Genomic DNA, 16508 nt, shown 5'->3' with positions numbered 1-16508 from the left:
AAAATTAATAACGACTGTTAAATTGGGATGTTGCCATTTTAAAACTCACAAGGGATTCCCTGAATAGAATTAAAGCCTATCCCAACTAGTAACCAAGGTCAGCAACTAGGAAATCTTGACTGGTATCGATTGATTGATGGCTTTTTACGTGATAATAACAATTTGGATTTTATAGACTGGTTGCAATTATTACAAAGTAGCTATTCTAATTTTGTCTGAAGCTACTTCTAACTGATGCAATACTGAATACTAATATTCATGACACAATTCTTCACAATCTCGTTGAGTAGTTTTTTGAGTACAGTATAAATCCTTATCGCATCTGAAGCGAAAACATTTATAGCTTTAATTTATGGCTGATCATTGTATATAAAATTGTATATTATTTTACAGAAGTTACATTTTCTTCTGCAAATATGACAAACTTTTGTTTTCGAATGGAGTACATTCCTTTGATTTACTCTCCAAATTAAGTTTTATAGTAAAATCCGCTCTTGTACATTTACAAATTATATTTTAGCAGCAAAACGATTGGTGTTTCAAGGAGGAATACTATCGACTAAAGGGTTAAATTAACGTAACAAGACACAGCGCTCGGCGGCGGTCACAGGATGAAGGAGGGAGCACTATCGCTGCTTGTTTGGCGGCTCCTTTAACCGCATGTGCGGCTCCGCAGAGATGCTTTTGGCTGCTTTCGTGGGATCGAACTTGTACGTCTTGACCAGCGGACCCTTGCCGGCCTTGGCGAACCGAATCTCGTCCAGCCGCTGCCGCTCCTCGATTTCCTTCGAGATCTTCATGTTGTCCCAGGCTAAAAAAGCAGATTCAGATTAAAAATGCTGACAGGAAACAAGGCAATCCTCTTCTACTTACACTCCTTCATTCCCCCGACGAATCCCTTCTTGGGTGGCAGTGCACTCGGCGCGTGGGTCAGCATTTTCTCGATCTTAAAGTAGTCCCTGACGGAGGGAATCCGCAGCAGAGCCACCTGACCGAGCGAAATGAAGTTGCTGCAGGCCCAGTAGGTCAGAATGGCGGCGGGGAAGTTCATCGTGAAGGGGAAGATCACGATGGGCAGGGCGCGCAGCACATATTTCATGGTGTTCATATTGGCGGCGGACAGGCGGGCCGAGTCCGTGCCGATCTCGATGGTCAAATACAACGTGGCACTGGTGATCATGGGCAGCAGGTAAAAGGGATCCGCCATGGTGAGATCGGTGAACCAGAAGAGGCCGCCGTCGCGCATCGATTCCACCGGTGCATTGGCCATCTGTCGCAGGCCCATGAAGAAGCTGATGAAGAGCGGAGCCTGCGCGAGTGGAACCACCATGTTCTTGAGCGGATTGACGCCCTTTTCCCGCATGAACAGCATCATTTCCTGGGCATAACGGGCGGATTCAATGGCATTTCCCGACTGCCTGGCCTCGGTCATCTTCAGCTGCAGCATCTGCATCTGCGGCATGTTGTTGTTCATCTTGGCCGAGTTCCTTTGGGCCAAAATGACCAATGGGAAGATGATGGTGCGCACGGCGAGGGTGCCCATGGCGATGGCTCCCCACCAGGGGATCTCCCAGGTGCAGTGAATGAACTCCATGCAGTTCTGGACGAGGCCCACGGGCGACCAGCCGCCCAGTCCGATGGAGGCGAAGGAGGGTTCTCCCGCCAGGTTGACCACATCCATTACACTCAAGCTGTCGACGGGCGGAGGGATTGGGGCGGCCGGTATGTCGGGTAGATCCACCAGCTCCGTTTTGGACACCGCCTGCATGAACTCCCCACTTTGTGCGGCCGAAACTCCCGCTGCAGTTGCTCCACTGCTCGCGAAACGCAGCTGGCCGGGATTTGACCATTTCCCGCTCAAGACCAAAGGTAAACTGCCTCCCCTGGCCATCCTCTGCAGGTGGATATCTCTTCTGCCCGCCGTGTTACCCTGAAACACAACATTTTCATTTAATTTCGCGTAAATTTAGGTACTCAAAACATTGGCAACTTGCAGGTTATGTCACAGGTCGCCGGCTGATTTCCAACGATTTTCACTCACCTGTTGAGGGAAACGGCTGCTGGCGGAACTCAGGGCCAGCGCCGCGTTCGTTGTCCTCCAAAGCTGCATCCTGTGGGCCAACATTTTGGGATGTGTGCTCGCGATTTGGTCAAATTTAAATTGTTAAATTTATTTCCTCCTCGTTTTGGTCTGTGCAGGGGCGAGCGAGATGGCTAGAGACACGCCGACGGGTGAATGTCAAGGAAGAAGCAGAGTCACAGCTGTTCGGGCAAAGCGCCCCCAGGCGGAATTAATTGGAACTATTGTTTACCGCTGAAATTTGAATTTAAATTATCTTATTTCTTGGAATAGACAAAATTGCATAAATAAAGACAACTTCCTCAACACTCACTTGAAAATTTGGCACACGTCCCCAGTATGGTCATAATATCCACATCAGCCTTTTGTGGAATTTAGTTTTGCTTAGATTTCGTGTCCACCTGAAATTTATTTTCCATAACCCGCTAGTGACAAAAAATAAAGAGTCTACTCCATGAGATCTATCATAAATTTATTAAATAGCAACCAAAGTTGTTAGGTATTAATTTGGGTTAACAAATTAAAATAGTTTAACTGAAAAAACCTGAAAAAATCGTATTAATTAATGACACTTTTGTTTGTAAATTGAACATACTTATTTTGAATCCATTTCAAACAAATGTGGCATGCAAACGTAATAATATGCATAGAACAAATTTAATAAACATCCAACTACTTTCTTCTTTGTAGAAATCTAAATATAGAACAAATTTATAATTAACTATTTAACACTTTCTCTTAATATATACTCACTTATTTTAAAACGTATTCCTTTAACAAATGCAAATTGCGTCAAGCAAATGGAATGGTAACAAACAGCGAAAAAATTTAAAAATTCAAAGTGAGCGTGTCACATTCCCAAATACTTGGAGGAATATTTGAAGAGGAACTTCTTTGTAGAAATCTGAGAAAAGAATTTGTATTAGTCACAAAAATATATGTCTGAAAAAATACGTACAATGGACTTTAGATATCTATTTTATACAGTGTTGGGTGGCTCACCCTTGATACCGCGAGGACCCAGTTGGGCCAAGTATATTGCCAAATCGGGATACCTTTTCTTGCAGTTAGTAGCGTGTCCCGAGAGGGCTCTCATGTTTGAGGTTAGAAATCCACATGCGCATCCAAGGAAGCACTGGTCAATGTTACAAACGTGTTCACCTGCCTTTAGATGTATCCGGCATTTCGGGCATTGATCCATTCGAATTGGCGGCGTCGTCCACTTGTTATCCTTGATTCGTTTGGCAATTTCTATAGCCAGCTTACATTTAGGCGAGTCTTTTAGACGATTGTTTTCTAGACCTTTAGGTGTTTCGTAAATCTTGGGTGCAGGTCCAGGACGACTGTGGCTTCGACGTGCTGTTGATCCAACTCTCGGCGGTTTGTTCTCCTTAACCACCTCATATTGGCGAGGTATAATGTTGTTTCGGAAAAATATTTCATTCCTCGTCCTGTTTATCCGATCGAGCTTAATTTGTTCAAATGTAATCGCTGTTTTACACTTGCTTTCCATCACATTCAGTTCGGATAGTAGCTTCGCATCGGTCGGATTCATTTTAGAAGATTTTAACGCAATAGGAGATTCGGAAAGGAAAGCTCGTGTCGGATGGGGTTTTTTCTTAATAATTTTATAAAAGGGTTGCCACTTTTCAAAAGTCAAAACATGCTAAAAATGGCTGCATTGCGGCAAAGTAATAATACTAAAAAATACCGCTTTCTACTAAATTAGTGTTGAAATGGTACAGTCGAACTTCCAATAAGATTTGGGAATTCCCTAATCTGTCGATTTGCTTTAAAACCAAAAGCCTTTTTTTACTTTTCCGATCGAAATTTTAAATATAAGAAGATCGGAAAATAAGCATATAAGTTTCCCCAAAAGAATCAGAAAAAAATTTTTCTTTAAGGCATTCACACTCTCAAATGACATTCTGGAAAGTGTTAAAAGTCATCTCTAAATTAAGAGTCCTATAAATTAAAAGCTCGTTAAGTTTTGGAAAACTACATTAATAATCTCGCAATTCGCTGTCGAAACCATAAATGTATTTACCCACTTAAGAGAACACATCCCGGAAGGCCAACAGGTTATGGGAAAATGCTAAAAGTCAATATGACATATTTGGCAATATATGTATCAGTTTCAGTAAAATTAATATGCACACGAGTTCAGTCCAATTAATTTGCATTTAATTTAATACGCTAATGAATGAAGTCTTCATGTTTGGACACATGCCAACTGAAGACGTTCGAATATTTTAGCTTCATTTTCGAATGTAGCCTTTGAATATATTTTATAGCTGAAAAATACGATTATACTAACTTTGACCTAGTCGTTTAAAAAATAACTTAAAATGTAGTTGGAAAAGTTTATTGAGAAGTTTTAATTAATAAATAATTTAAAAAATTTTGGTTTATTTCTTTACAAAACAGTATACTAATAATATCATAAAATTGTTTTTTTTTTCAAATTAAATGGTATTTTTACATAAATCTATAATTTCTTAAAATATTTATATATTTAACAATGTTAATTGTGCAAATTTATAAAAGAGTATAACAAGATTTGGTGTTTGGCAGTTAAATATATACGATTCTCATTAGGAATACGATACACTTTATGTGAAGATTGGCATGGGAAAAATAAATTATAAATTCGTGCCGATATGGTAGACAAACTTGCACCAATATTGACGCCTCATTTGCATAAAACTGAATCGAAACCAGAGAGATTATATACGATTATATACATATCTATAACCCAGAATCGGTGTGAAATATTGAAGCCGCCAAAGCCATTGACGTGCATCGCTGAGCGAAACCAATTTGTTTATTGATGAAAAGAGGAAACAAGAAAACCGAATAAATCGTCTAAAAATAATATCATATTTGGAACTCGTTTATGCTTAGAGTGTTGCTGACCGATCGGAAGGTGCATATTTATGAATTTCGATCAGACTACAATAGCTAAACGATATTAGGTAGTCGTTCAAATATATCAAATGTCATAATTTGGGCACCTCGAACTAGGCTTTACACTTTTGGTGCGTTTGAGAATATTTTTGGGTATTTGCTGGCATATTTGGCTATTTAATGACTTACAACATTCATTTAATCTGAACGATACAAATTTATTTAAGTATGATTTATTTAAATTTATTCGCTTGTTCGTCAGTTTGGAAGGTTGATCTTGAGCTTCATAAGATCCGATCACTTTTAAGCCACACTTATAAGGTAGCCCTAATAAAATGGCATTAATTAGAGGTATTAATTTAATAACCGCATTCGAATCTCGGCAATATGCATAATTATGGGAAAATGGTATGGGGATCCCCGAGTTAGTGACGACAGCAAAGCCAAGGGTGCTAAATACGTAATCGTTGTACGATCTGTTCTCAGAAATTAACACAAGATTTTGCGTACAAATCGGCAAATCAATAAATCTTTTCAAAGTCTTTGACATATTACCATGTTACCTGACTTCGAATCGAACGCAGCATTAGCATTTCCTATCAAGCAGATGGATGATTTCGCTTTCTGTGGCTGTCATAAAGATCAGTTTTACGATCGTCATGTTCTCATCGGATGGATATCTTTTCAAGGCTATGCCCCCCAAGTTGATTTATTTAAAACACAAACTATCGACACAGTGGGTGAAAATAATTTATTAAATAATCCAAAAGAGAGAAAAATTAAAAAGTAAAATTATCATATTTTTAATAATAAAATAAGGGTAACGATATGTAACGATTAATCAAATATCATTCTAAATAGATCTTTAAAAAATGGACATAAATCCCGTATCATTAAATGATATTTGATATTATTATTTTTTAAGTTTCTCAATAGTTTGAAAACAGGTTTCATACCACTGTTTTAGAATATGAAATTTGAAATATCGCATTAAAGGTGCCGCTGGTGACACGAGACGTTTTGTAGTGTTTGGATAAGGCGGATCAGGCGCGGCTAGCAACGGGTTAAGCCAGTTAGATATCTCACTTCGCGTATCAATTAAGCATTAACTCACTTTTATGGCCCAATTTGTTAAACGCACACATTTCAGCGCCTCGCAGACGGATATTACAAATGCGTAAGCCAAAGGAAGGGTTAGACATTTCAAACTGGAAAAGTTAAACACTGAGCAGACCGGAGTGGAACCATAAATTATGCTAAAATCGTATCGAGACTCGTCTGTTTCAAATGCATTTAATTAAGACTGCCTTTTTTGGGTGTGCCGCCTGAAACTGAATTTTGAACCAGAAACTGGAGTCTCTAGATCGCGAACCTTATACCAAAGCTGCGACATTGACATTGCCGCATGGGGCGATGCGATCATATTCACTTTTGCTCTTTACAATGCCCACACATCCCATACAGTTGAGGTCAAGCTTTTAGGTCAGTATTAATTTAATTAATAATTGTTATGATGGTTAAAAACTAAATTATTTAATATATGTTTTTTACCTTAGTACTACGAATTTTAATAAAAGTTAGTAAAATAAGCATTAACAAAAAAAAAATTTTGTTTTTGTTTTGAACTAAAAGCTGGTTTATGAAATTCTTTTAATGGAAAATATCATTTTCCCTTTCTTCAAAGATTTTATTAAAAATTATTAGGAAATTTTGTATTTACAAAGATATTTTAAACTGATATTTTTATCACAGTTGTATGCTTGTGCATACAGCATGATCACAGCTTGACATGAATGAAAATTCAAAGAGTCGATTTTAAGATCTTCAGCTCTTTGGCCGCTCTTAGGCGCTCTAGTTTACCCAATTTTGGCTAGTTTTATTGTTATTCAGATGAGTTTCCTGCAGTCGGCCGTAAAAGTTGTTTGGGTGGATCTGGCATCGAGTCGAGAATTCGTATAAAAAGGTTGGCAACCTGCAATTAAGTCACCATTCCGAGTTGTCTCTCAGTTTTAGACACACGCACTCTAAACCAGCAAAGATGTTCCGCTACGTAAGTCACAAGGATACTTATTCAAAATTAAAAACTTAAATTAACAAAAAACATTCAAAATGTATCATATTTTTAACAATTCACTCAGTTGCTTTCGAATTAATTTCTTTGTAAAATCGTTGTATTCAAATCCTATTTTTCAAAAATGATTTACAACTAATTTGTGATCCTCCTCCTCTTTTGAATAGATGCTCGTCGCCTCCGCTTTCTTGGCCTGCGCTTACGCCGCTGCCAACTACAACCAGGATGCTGGTGCCTACATCACCAAGAGTGGTGTCGATATCACCCCCGAGGGCAGCTACAACTACGCCTACGAGACCAGCAACGGAATCGCCGCCCAGGAGTCCGGATACGGAGGTGCCCACGCCAACGGAGGCTTCTCGTGGTACTCGCCCGAGGGTGAGCTCGTCCAGATCCAGTACGTCGCTGATGAGAACGGCTACCAGCCCCAGGGAGCCCTCCTGCCCACTCCTCCCCCAATCCCAGCTGCCATCCTGAAGTCCTTGGAGTACATCCGCACCCATCCCCAGTACGTGGAGCCCCAGTACCGCCAGCAGAACAGGAAAGTGTTCGGTTAATCAGTAGAGGAATCCTATCCTGAAAACCTTTTAAAAGCTTTATTACGATTTGTAAAAATGTTATTGTAGAGTTGAAATAAACGAAGAAGTTGTGAAAAAAACTACACCATTTTATTATTTGGCAAGGATACGAAAACAAAGATCGATGTAAAATCGATATTAACAATGCTAAGCCAAAGTAGACGGTGCACAAAGTGGCAATAAGCATTGGGATATGTGCAAAATGGAAAATCCGTTTTGATGCTCCAATCCGACGTGGTGACAAGGAATAATGATATTTTATACGCATTTTAATAAAATTTATTTAATATTTATCAGAACGACTTTTTTCTATAGCATGGTTGTATATTTGGGATTACAAGATTCAATAGATTTTTTATATATTTGATTTAATTTGACCTTTATGACAAAATACATGATTTTGTATTCTTCATTATAAAACTTATAATATGGATAGTTAAAATGTTTTGATAGATATATCAGGGTCATATTGGACTTTTTTATTTAGTTCTATGTCTATACAAAATTAGCATGGACATGCATTAATTTACTGAACCAAAGTAATTTATATGCAATTGCTTGTGCTCGCTAAAAATCTTCTTTATTAAGAGGGTGTAACAGGAGCACATTTTATTTCAAAGTAGGACATTTTGGATAGTAATATTCAATCTTATTAGATATTTTCATTGTTTTTTAACAATGCTTTCACCGTTTCCTCACTTTCCACTACTAGTCATAGGTAATATTTTAATAATTTTAATAATAATTTTGGAGGTTAAAATAAATGTTTTTGAACTTATCGGGACTTGTTGTTTAATTATTTATTATGTTCATTAGACAATGCATCACAAACTTTAATAAAGAAATAGAAAACGAGCTCAGCTTACCAGTAACAATTGTTTCTTAAAATATAATATATGTATATAAACAAACTTTTTTTTTTATTTTTTATTGTATTTTTTTTTGTTAAATACATTTGTTTGCATTGAAGCAGACCAAAACCCATCTATGGCAATTAGGATATTTCTGAAAACTTAAAAATTAATAGTTAAATTTCAATAAAAAGAAACATTGTAAATATTGATCGATGGCGATGATCTATAATTTATCTTAGTTGTCATCTTAGTTGTAAGATAATAACTAATTGGAAGCCGTGAAAAATATGAATAAATTTAAAACAATTTTACGACATTTCAAGTTTGGCCAGCCATCAAATTAGTTGGCCGAGCTTAAAGTGACGTAAAACTCAAGAGCCGAAGTTTCTGCTAGTGCGTGGCTCGTTACCTTTTTTGAGCCGCTCGTGGCGCTCTAGTTTGGCCAATCTGAGCTTGGCCATTGTTATTCAGATGAGTTTCCTGCAGTTGGCCGTAAAAGTTGTTTGGGTGGATTGCGCTTCGTATCGAGAATTCCTATAAAAACATTAGCGATCTGCCAATGGTCATCATTCAGAGTTGTCTCTTAGTCTCAGACACACGCACTCCTCCAATCCAGCCAAGATGTTCCGCTTTGTAAGCCTAGCCGAATAATAACTAGATAAAGACAGTGAAAATAAAAGATCAACGTAAAATAAAATTACTTGAATTATCAAAGTATTTAAAATAGTTTCACAACCAAAATAGAGCAATGAAAATCAATTATCAAAATCAGATTAAAATTTTTAAAACTGTCAAACAATTAAAATGTTTAAACACAAAATATTGCGTTAAATATTGTGTCTTTATATTGATATAATTATTTTTTAGATGCTTATCGCCTCCGCCTTCCTGGCCTGCGCCTTTGCCGCACCCCAGTACAACCAGGATGCTGGTGCTTACATCACCAAGAGTGGTGCCGACATCCAGCCCAATGGCCAGTACAACTACGCCTACGAGACCAGCAACGGAATCGCCGCCCAGGAGTCCGGATATGGAGGTGCCCACGCCACCGGAGGCTTCTCGTGGTATTCGCCCGAGGGTCAACTCGTCCAGATCTCGTACCTGGCCGATGAGAACGGCTACCAGCCCCAGGGAGCCCTCCTGCCCACTCCTCCCCCAATCCCAGCTGCCATCCTGAAGTCCTTGGAGTACATCCGCACCCATCCCCAGTATGTGGAGCCCCAGTACCGCCAGCAGAACAGGAAAGTCTTCGGTTAATCAGTATAGGAACCACCATGTGATAACCTCTTAAAAGCTTTATTACGATTCGTAAAAATGTTAAAATAAACAAAAAAAAATATTTAAAAATGTTTATAAATTTTCTGATGATTGGGTTTTTAAAAAAACTTTAATTGATTGGATAAAACGGTAGTGCGGAGTCCCCTGATTAACTTCGTTACGTGCTGCTGTTTTTGTTCGCCTAATCACTGAGGCGGTCCGTCCTAGTTACCGGCTTATCCAAGAAGGCTACCGCCTTTGTTCCCACTGAAATCTCATTTATTTAACTGGGAAGGAACCAACTACTGGTACCCCTATGCAACATTTTCATTCTCCCTCCGCCTTTGTTCCAATTTTGCGACAGTCGCTGCAGTTAAGAGGATTATTGCCTGGAGAACAAAGAAGCAAATGCCAAGGCTTGTGCCAATTTATTGAAAAATCCCGATTTCAAATCGAGTGAGAATTTTAACGGGCTTCCTTTTTTGCAGTTTTTTTAGTGTTCTCTCTGTTTTTTTTTGGGTTCCTTTATTGTTATTTTTCACCCATTTTCGCGCCGCCTGTCGTCCTTGTCCTTTTTCCAGGTCGGGCGACATTGACCCACGTGTCATCCGGGGTTGGCTACGCTTATTAATGGGCTCAGTTAATGTGACGCACAACCCCTTCGTGTACCCGAAAATTAAATTCCCCCCAACCCTCACATTTTTGGGTTAAAAAATTGGCAAGTATTTTTGCGCGAAAAAAAAATGAGAAAATGTAATTTATTAATTTCGCATGGACGTGTGACAGTTGGTTGCATTCGCCTGATCCTTTATTTACACAATGAGCGGCAGCATTGGGTGACCCTTTTTACCCCCGTAACCCGCGACCCAGTGAGATTTTTATGCGGAAAATGTCAAGAAATTTTTTGTTGCAAAATTCGCATTATCCGTAGAAAATTGCAACTTTACAATGGGCAAGGGTTCAGGGCAGAAGAGCAGAGCACTTACCCCTTACCCTATAGCCCCTAACCCTAAACCCCTTTTCAGTGTCATGTGAGGATTTTCGATTTTCCATTTCCTTTCAGTACGCTTCATTTGCGCTCAAAAGTAATTTGGTGACCCCTTTAGTTTTTGGGCTAGATTTTACACATTTTCGAAAACTGTCCCATCGGGCAAGACAACCCTTTTGGGTTTCCATGTGCAACAATGCAGCGGATTGTAAACTCTAATGAAATTTATGTCCGATTCCTTTGACAACTTTTGGGGGCACCACACGCTTCGCACGCGTGTGGATTTCACATTTCACATTTTCCATTCGAAGAGCAGCTGCCACGATTCCTCAGTTGGTAGGGTCCAAATGGTTTTTAAAACTACCAAACCAAACTACCCGTGCCGCAAACACGAATACAAACACATACTCGCCGGTATCTTACGTTTTTTTATGGATCTTGTTTACTTATTCGATTTTGATACTATTGGCGCACGCGTCTGTGTTTGCCCACGGCTTTAGGGGCCGCAGCCGGGGGTTTTTTTCCTGGGGTGTCGAAGATAAGGAAACTCTCGGGGTTTTTTGGTGTAAAAATATTCTGGCGTTTTTTGTGTAAAAATTGACTCTAGCCGGCGTGTGAGTTTGGGTTGAATTTAGGGTTTTTAAATCAAGACACGCGTCGTCTAGAAGTGTGTAATGTCTTCACATGCTGGCCCCTGCTTGAGGGCCTACTGTTCCTTTTTTTTGGATTTATCGGTTATTATAGGCTGATTATAGGAAAAATTGCTAACACAATTGTGAAATGAACTCTAATTTGGGAATATTAAATGGAATATACTGAAAGTGATTATGTACGCAAAAGATAAGTAAATTCTTCAGATCAGAGGTCATTTATAATAACCCTTTTTACTGAACCCATTTAAAGGACACACTAATCCCTTAGAGCTGTCATTCCTGATAATTATTGATTTACAAAAAAAATTTTTTTGTTCCTAATCATCATTTATATATTTATACTAAAATATCTTAGGTACTTTGGTCAATTATAAATTATAGTTTTAGGTAGCTCCCCACTATATAGTTAGATAAAGCGTTTCAATTGAAAAAAGCTTAAGAAGATTTAAAAGACTTATTACCGCCACTTATCTTATCTTTGGTTCTGCAGTTATTGATGTATTTCTGCTACTCCTCGACCTCTTTCTGAGTTTCTGTTCTCGAACATTTTGCGAGATAAAAGTATAAAAGTCAGCGGCTTTGGGCCAAAGGCTGTTTGCTACTTTATTTTTTTGCCCTGCCTTTTTTACTTGAATAATGCAAACTCCCCCACGGACACACTTTCAAAGTCTGACCACACACACACTGACCGCAATTTCCCCGCGCTTTTCCTTTTCCCTTTTCTTTCCATTTCGATTTCCACTTCCATTTCCCTTAAGCTGCTTACGCACTCAGCAAGCGGTTGTGTGTGTGTGCGTGTGATAGTGCATAAAATTTATTGGCGCTTTGGGGGAGGCGGGAAAATAGGGTTTTCCAAGGGGGTTCGGTCTCCACTTTCACTTCGTCCTGCGACTGGCAGTTTTCCTTGTTGTGGACAAGGCTTTTATAATTTTATGCCATTTCTTTCAATATTTATTTTGTTATTATGTTTTTGTAATGAGTTCAAGTTGTTGTTGCCGCTCTTGTTGTCAACAGGATAGGCAACAACAACAGCAAGAAAAACAAGAAGGTTGTTAGAGGATGGCGTTGAAATTGGAAAAATTGTATCAATAGACGTTTGTCTGCGTATGTGTGTATCGGCCGTGGTGTGAGTGGCTATTGCCATGGAAAATTCCGCCTGGCATATAAATTAATTAATTTTGTTTTTGCCTCTTTTTTTGTTTGTTGTGTCCTAGGAGGGGGGAGTGGGAGTGTGTGGTCGTAGGCCTATCGAAATTTTGTTTAATGCGTAGTCCATAACATTGAACTACACTTAGATAAATATATTTGTGAACTGAGAAGTCCTTAAAATTAAACATTTTGCAAAACGAATTAAACTAACAAATTATTGGTTTAAAATTTGGCGTTTACCGTTTCATATAAAATTATTTCAATAGATATAATAGATAGGTATAATATAATAATAATAAAATATATTTATCAAATTAAAAACTCTTTCGAATAATACATATTAAAAGTTTTTTAATATTTCGTATATTATAATTCCCTGTAGTTTGGTAAGATATGTATTTTTCCCGTGCACTTATCTTCCTTTTCTCCTTCATTGGCCCATCTCGTGTTTCCTTTTTTTCTGTAGTTGCCACAGTCTAAAGTTACGTTCGTCTCTATTGATTTTCCATAATGAGGCTTATATCGGCCCAACTCCCCTGGTGGAGCCATCGAATTTCATTGCAAAATCACTGCAGGGAAAGTGATGGCCAGGGGCGGGCTGCTGAGGGGTTTGAGGGGGTGGTCGGTGTGGTGAGGCGTAGACTTCAGTCGGGAATAAGAATTCCTGGCTGTCATGGCTGATTGCCAAACAAACAGACACGCACCAACATCTACGCACACACACACACACCCAAGCGGAGCAATTTTATTGTCATCATTTATACATAAAGTGGGGCATCGCTACAAAGTTTCCTTCTGTTGGTCCCACAAAAATTGTAAATTTTTTACGTAAGAGTTTTAAAACAATTTGATTTTTATATTGTTTTTAAAATTGTTTCTGTAATGTCTCGTAATAAGAATAGTTTACTCATCGTTGTAAATAATTTTCTCAATTTTCTTTAAAGTGAGGAATATTTAAAATGATCCTATTAAAATAATTTAATCTATAACAAAAATATGTTATAAATACAGTTAATTAACCAAAACCTAAACTTTTCTAGTATTATCGACAAAAAATTATTTATATAATTTAAAGTATCTAAAGGTTTTGTAAAATATTCACTAACAGCCAATTTTCCCTGTACTTTCACTAGCATTTTTTGCCAACTATTCTCGCACAAGGACAACGCAGGATGTTGGTATTGTTTTTGTAGCTGTCAAGTCAATCCTGACATTATGATTTCTACTCCATCAGCGGCAAGCTGATAGCCCCTCACCACTTCCCATGCTCCCAGAAAAATACAGCCTGCTACCTTTGATAGATTTTTCAATTTATTATCAGCTTGTCAGGCGTTTTTTCGCCCTCTTCCTTGGTTCCTTTTTGTAATTAAGGATAGTATGGGATAGCAGGTTGGTTAATATTTATTGCTATAAATAATTTTGCAAGTTTTATGCGGCTCAACTTTAATTTGCAAAGCGATAAATAACAAATGGCCCCAGTCCAAAGCCAAATTCCACTCCCCTTCCAAATTCCGGAGTCCAGATTCCGGACTCACACACACACACACATATGTATGTGGAAAAACCCAAATGGATCCAGGGCCAGCCGTAAAATGAAAGTGAAAAGAAAAGTGGAAAAGTAGCCGGAGCAACAACTGCAAAAAGTGCTGAACGCAGACAAAGTACAAATTGCCCACAAAAATATAAAAACGATGCCAGAAGGAGCAGATGGAGAGGAAGAGAAGGAAGAAAGTTCAATTTACTACTTTTCACTTTAGCATACATTCCACCCACCCAAAAACACAAGGCACACACTCACACTCACTGGGAGGAATTCAAAGGACACCCTCATTTCGGGTGGCCAGCTGGAAATTGGAGAAGCCAGAAGCCTCAGCATCCCACACATGCTTATAGAATTTTCCCGACCCCTCGCCCATTATCCTGGCAACCTTATCCTTGCTCTGGCACTCCCCCAAAAAAACTTTGCCTTTTGCGTTAAATTTTTCTTTTTATTTTGGAATTTCGTTCGATAGTCTCGCTCACACATACATATATATTTAGGTACATATGGTGGTTTATACATATATGCTACGCACACACGAGCATCTAATTTTCTTTTAAGGTCAAGCTGAAATGAAATACAAAAAAGTTTTTTTTTTCGCTTGATGAAAATTACAATTTTCGTCTTATTTTTCTCTCAACTTTCATGCCAAAAGGAAGAAATTGTTTGCCCTCTTGTTGCTTCCGTTCGTTCGCTCGTCCTTTCCCGATGTCCTTTTCCATCGCAACCATACAAGTACGCACACACACATGTGTATGCGTGTGTGTCCTTTCTCCTGGCAAGTTTTATTCCTCATCAACGCCCGTTCAACCTATTCCCCCTCCAAGGAAACCTCAAACTGAAACTCAAACTCAAACTCGGAGTCCTGGCAGTCCTGGCAGTCCTTTCTGTAATTCACGCACATGCCACTGAGGCTGTGTGTATCCAATTGAAAAGGCAAGGAGCCGGGCGAATGAAGAAATCTCAAAATAAATCCGTGTTTTGGGTGTCGATGCTTCTGTTTTTCCACTTTCTTTGGCTTCGCATTGCCTGCAAATGAGAAATGGTTAAAGGGATGCAGCCCTTTTCGTTAGTTAGATAAGAGATCTCGAGCTATGTGGATCGGGGTTGCAGGGTATAATGTGTTAAGAATCTTGATTGCGCCGAAAATTACCCAATGAACTCATTTAGATTTAATTTACGATCATTATAATCAATGATTCGTTTACTGATTAATGCCAATTTTTGTCAATAAATCTTCTTTATGAAAATAATCCTGAAATATGCCTTTATTCTCCAACTATACTGGTAACCATGTTTTTAAATACTCCGTGATAGGAAAAGGACTATTTTATTTATTTTTAACGATCTTTTAATCAGTACTTTCGTTAGATCTCAGAATGTAAATATTTATTATCGTAACTATTAATTGGCAGGAGGTCATCGGCATTATTAATTCGATCGAAATTTAATTTAATTTACATAAAATAAAAACTCATCCATTCACTTAATTTTCGAAAATATTTGATATTGCATTGATATCCCCAAGAAGATGAAGTAGTTACTGTTATTTAAATGTGTTTTATTAATTTTATTTTTTCCCTTTCTTTTTTTTACTGCTGTAGGCCACTGTTTATATAATATATTCAAATACGTATATGGTAATCCTGTTCCCACTCCACTTTGTAATAGTTTAAAAAATGACATCAAGAAAATTCCTAGTTAAAAATGCTAAGCACTGGCAAAAATGTATGCAAGAGAAAAGCCAAACCAATTTTAGTCGCGTTCTGAAAAGTCATTAGGGTAACCTACTGCCACCCCTACTCTCCCACTTTTGCCGTTCTCCTAGCCACTCGTCTCTGGTGCGTGTCCTTTTGCGTCATTTATTTAAATTGCCGCATTTCCAGGACTAATGTGCATATGCCAGAGGGAAAACAAATGAAAAACCCACCCCAGTTCCCTCGCTCCCGCCGCCCCTCGTCTTGGTATACATTTGGAAAATGAGAAAACGAAATAACAAATACTTACCCCCACTCCGAGGAGACGAAAAAATCCATAAGTTAAATTATTAAAGTTTGTAGCTGTTGTTGTTGACCCAAGGTTTGGGGGTTTTTTGACACATTCCAAGGACTCGGCAGGCGGTCAATGAAACGAAGTCCCATAAAAGCAAGCGTACAAAAGCGGCAGTCTCAAATATAAGGGTACCCTTAATTCTATGTTTTTATCATGAGTAGGGAATAATAATGATTAAAAATACAACAAATTAAATACAATTTTTAAAAACTTTGTTTTATATCATTTATTTTTTCAACTGTTACCAAAGAGTTCCCAAAATCAGCATACTTTTATGGTCTCTTTACACGGGGTACTGAAAATGGAAAGCGTTTCCAAAGCATATGGTGACAACAAAAAATTGTTGTTTGCGCCTGGCGCCGCCTAAACAATTTAATTG

The 16508-nt window shown here is 38.4% G+C and overlaps 3 protein-coding genes across 4 annotated transcripts; 2 read left to right on the top strand and 1 right to left on the bottom strand.

The window, feature by feature from the left end:
• Window positions 1-487: 487 nt before the first annotated feature.
• Window positions 488-2552, bottom strand: OXA1L (OXA1L mitochondrial inner membrane protein). 2 transcript variants are annotated; one of them, XM_070214642.1, is made up of 4 exons: window positions 2394-2552; window positions 2042-2314; window positions 874-1930; window positions 488-811 (listed from the first exon to the last, which is right to left on the bottom strand). In XM_070214642.1, exons 2-4 carry the CDS (start codon window positions 2123-2125, stop codon window positions 627-629), a joined length of 1326 nt encoding a protein of 441 aa, XP_070070743.1. In that variant the 5' UTR covers window positions 2126-2314; window positions 2394-2552; the 3' UTR covers window positions 488-626. The 2 variants fall into 2 exon arrangements, with proteins under 2 accessions (XP_070070743.1, XP_070070744.1); XM_070214643.1 differs by having other exon boundaries at window positions 2042-2336; window positions 2394-2538.
• Window positions 2553-7010: 4458 nt separating this feature from the next.
• Window positions 7011-7716, top strand: Cpr67Fa1 (Cuticular protein 67Fa1). Its single transcript, XM_017159040.3, has 2 exons — window positions 7011-7037; window positions 7226-7716. The coding sequence occupies exons 1-2, from the start codon at window positions 7026-7028 to the stop codon at window positions 7613-7615; spliced, it is 402 nt and encodes a 133-aa protein (XP_017014529.3). The 5' UTR covers window positions 7011-7025; the 3' UTR covers window positions 7616-7716.
• A 1322-nt stretch (window positions 7717-9038) lies between these two features.
• On the top strand, window positions 9039-9778 carry LOC108069091 (pupal cuticle protein Edg-78E-like). Its single transcript, XM_017159041.3, has 2 exons — window positions 9039-9123; window positions 9358-9778. The coding sequence occupies exons 1-2, from the start codon at window positions 9112-9114 to the stop codon at window positions 9745-9747; spliced, it is 402 nt and encodes a 133-aa protein (XP_017014530.3). The 5' UTR covers window positions 9039-9111; the 3' UTR covers window positions 9748-9778.
• Window positions 9779-16508: the final 6730 nt, after the last annotated feature.

Source organism: Drosophila takahashii, chromosome 3L (assembly GCF_030179915.1).
Source record: "Drosophila takahashii strain IR98-3 E-12201 chromosome 3L, DtakHiC1v2, whole genome shotgun sequence".
Classification (NCBI taxonomy): domain Eukaryota; kingdom Metazoa; phylum Arthropoda; class Insecta; order Diptera; family Drosophilidae; genus Drosophila; species Drosophila takahashii.
This window is presented reverse-complemented; position numbering and strand designations above follow the sequence as displayed.

Coding starts and splice junctions, on each gene's coding strand:
- OXA1L (XM_070214642.1), bottom strand. CDS start 2,125: ATGTTGGCCCACAGGATGCAGCTTTGGAGGACAACGAACGCGGCGCTG. Junction 1,931..2,041: donor GCAGCCGTTTCCCTCAACAG/GTGAGTGAAAAT, acceptor GTTGTGTTTCAG/GGTAACACGGCGGGCAGAAG. Junction 812..873: donor CGTCGGGGGAATGAAGGAGT/GTAAGTAGAAGA, acceptor CTGCTTTTTTAG/CCTGGGACAACATGAAGATC.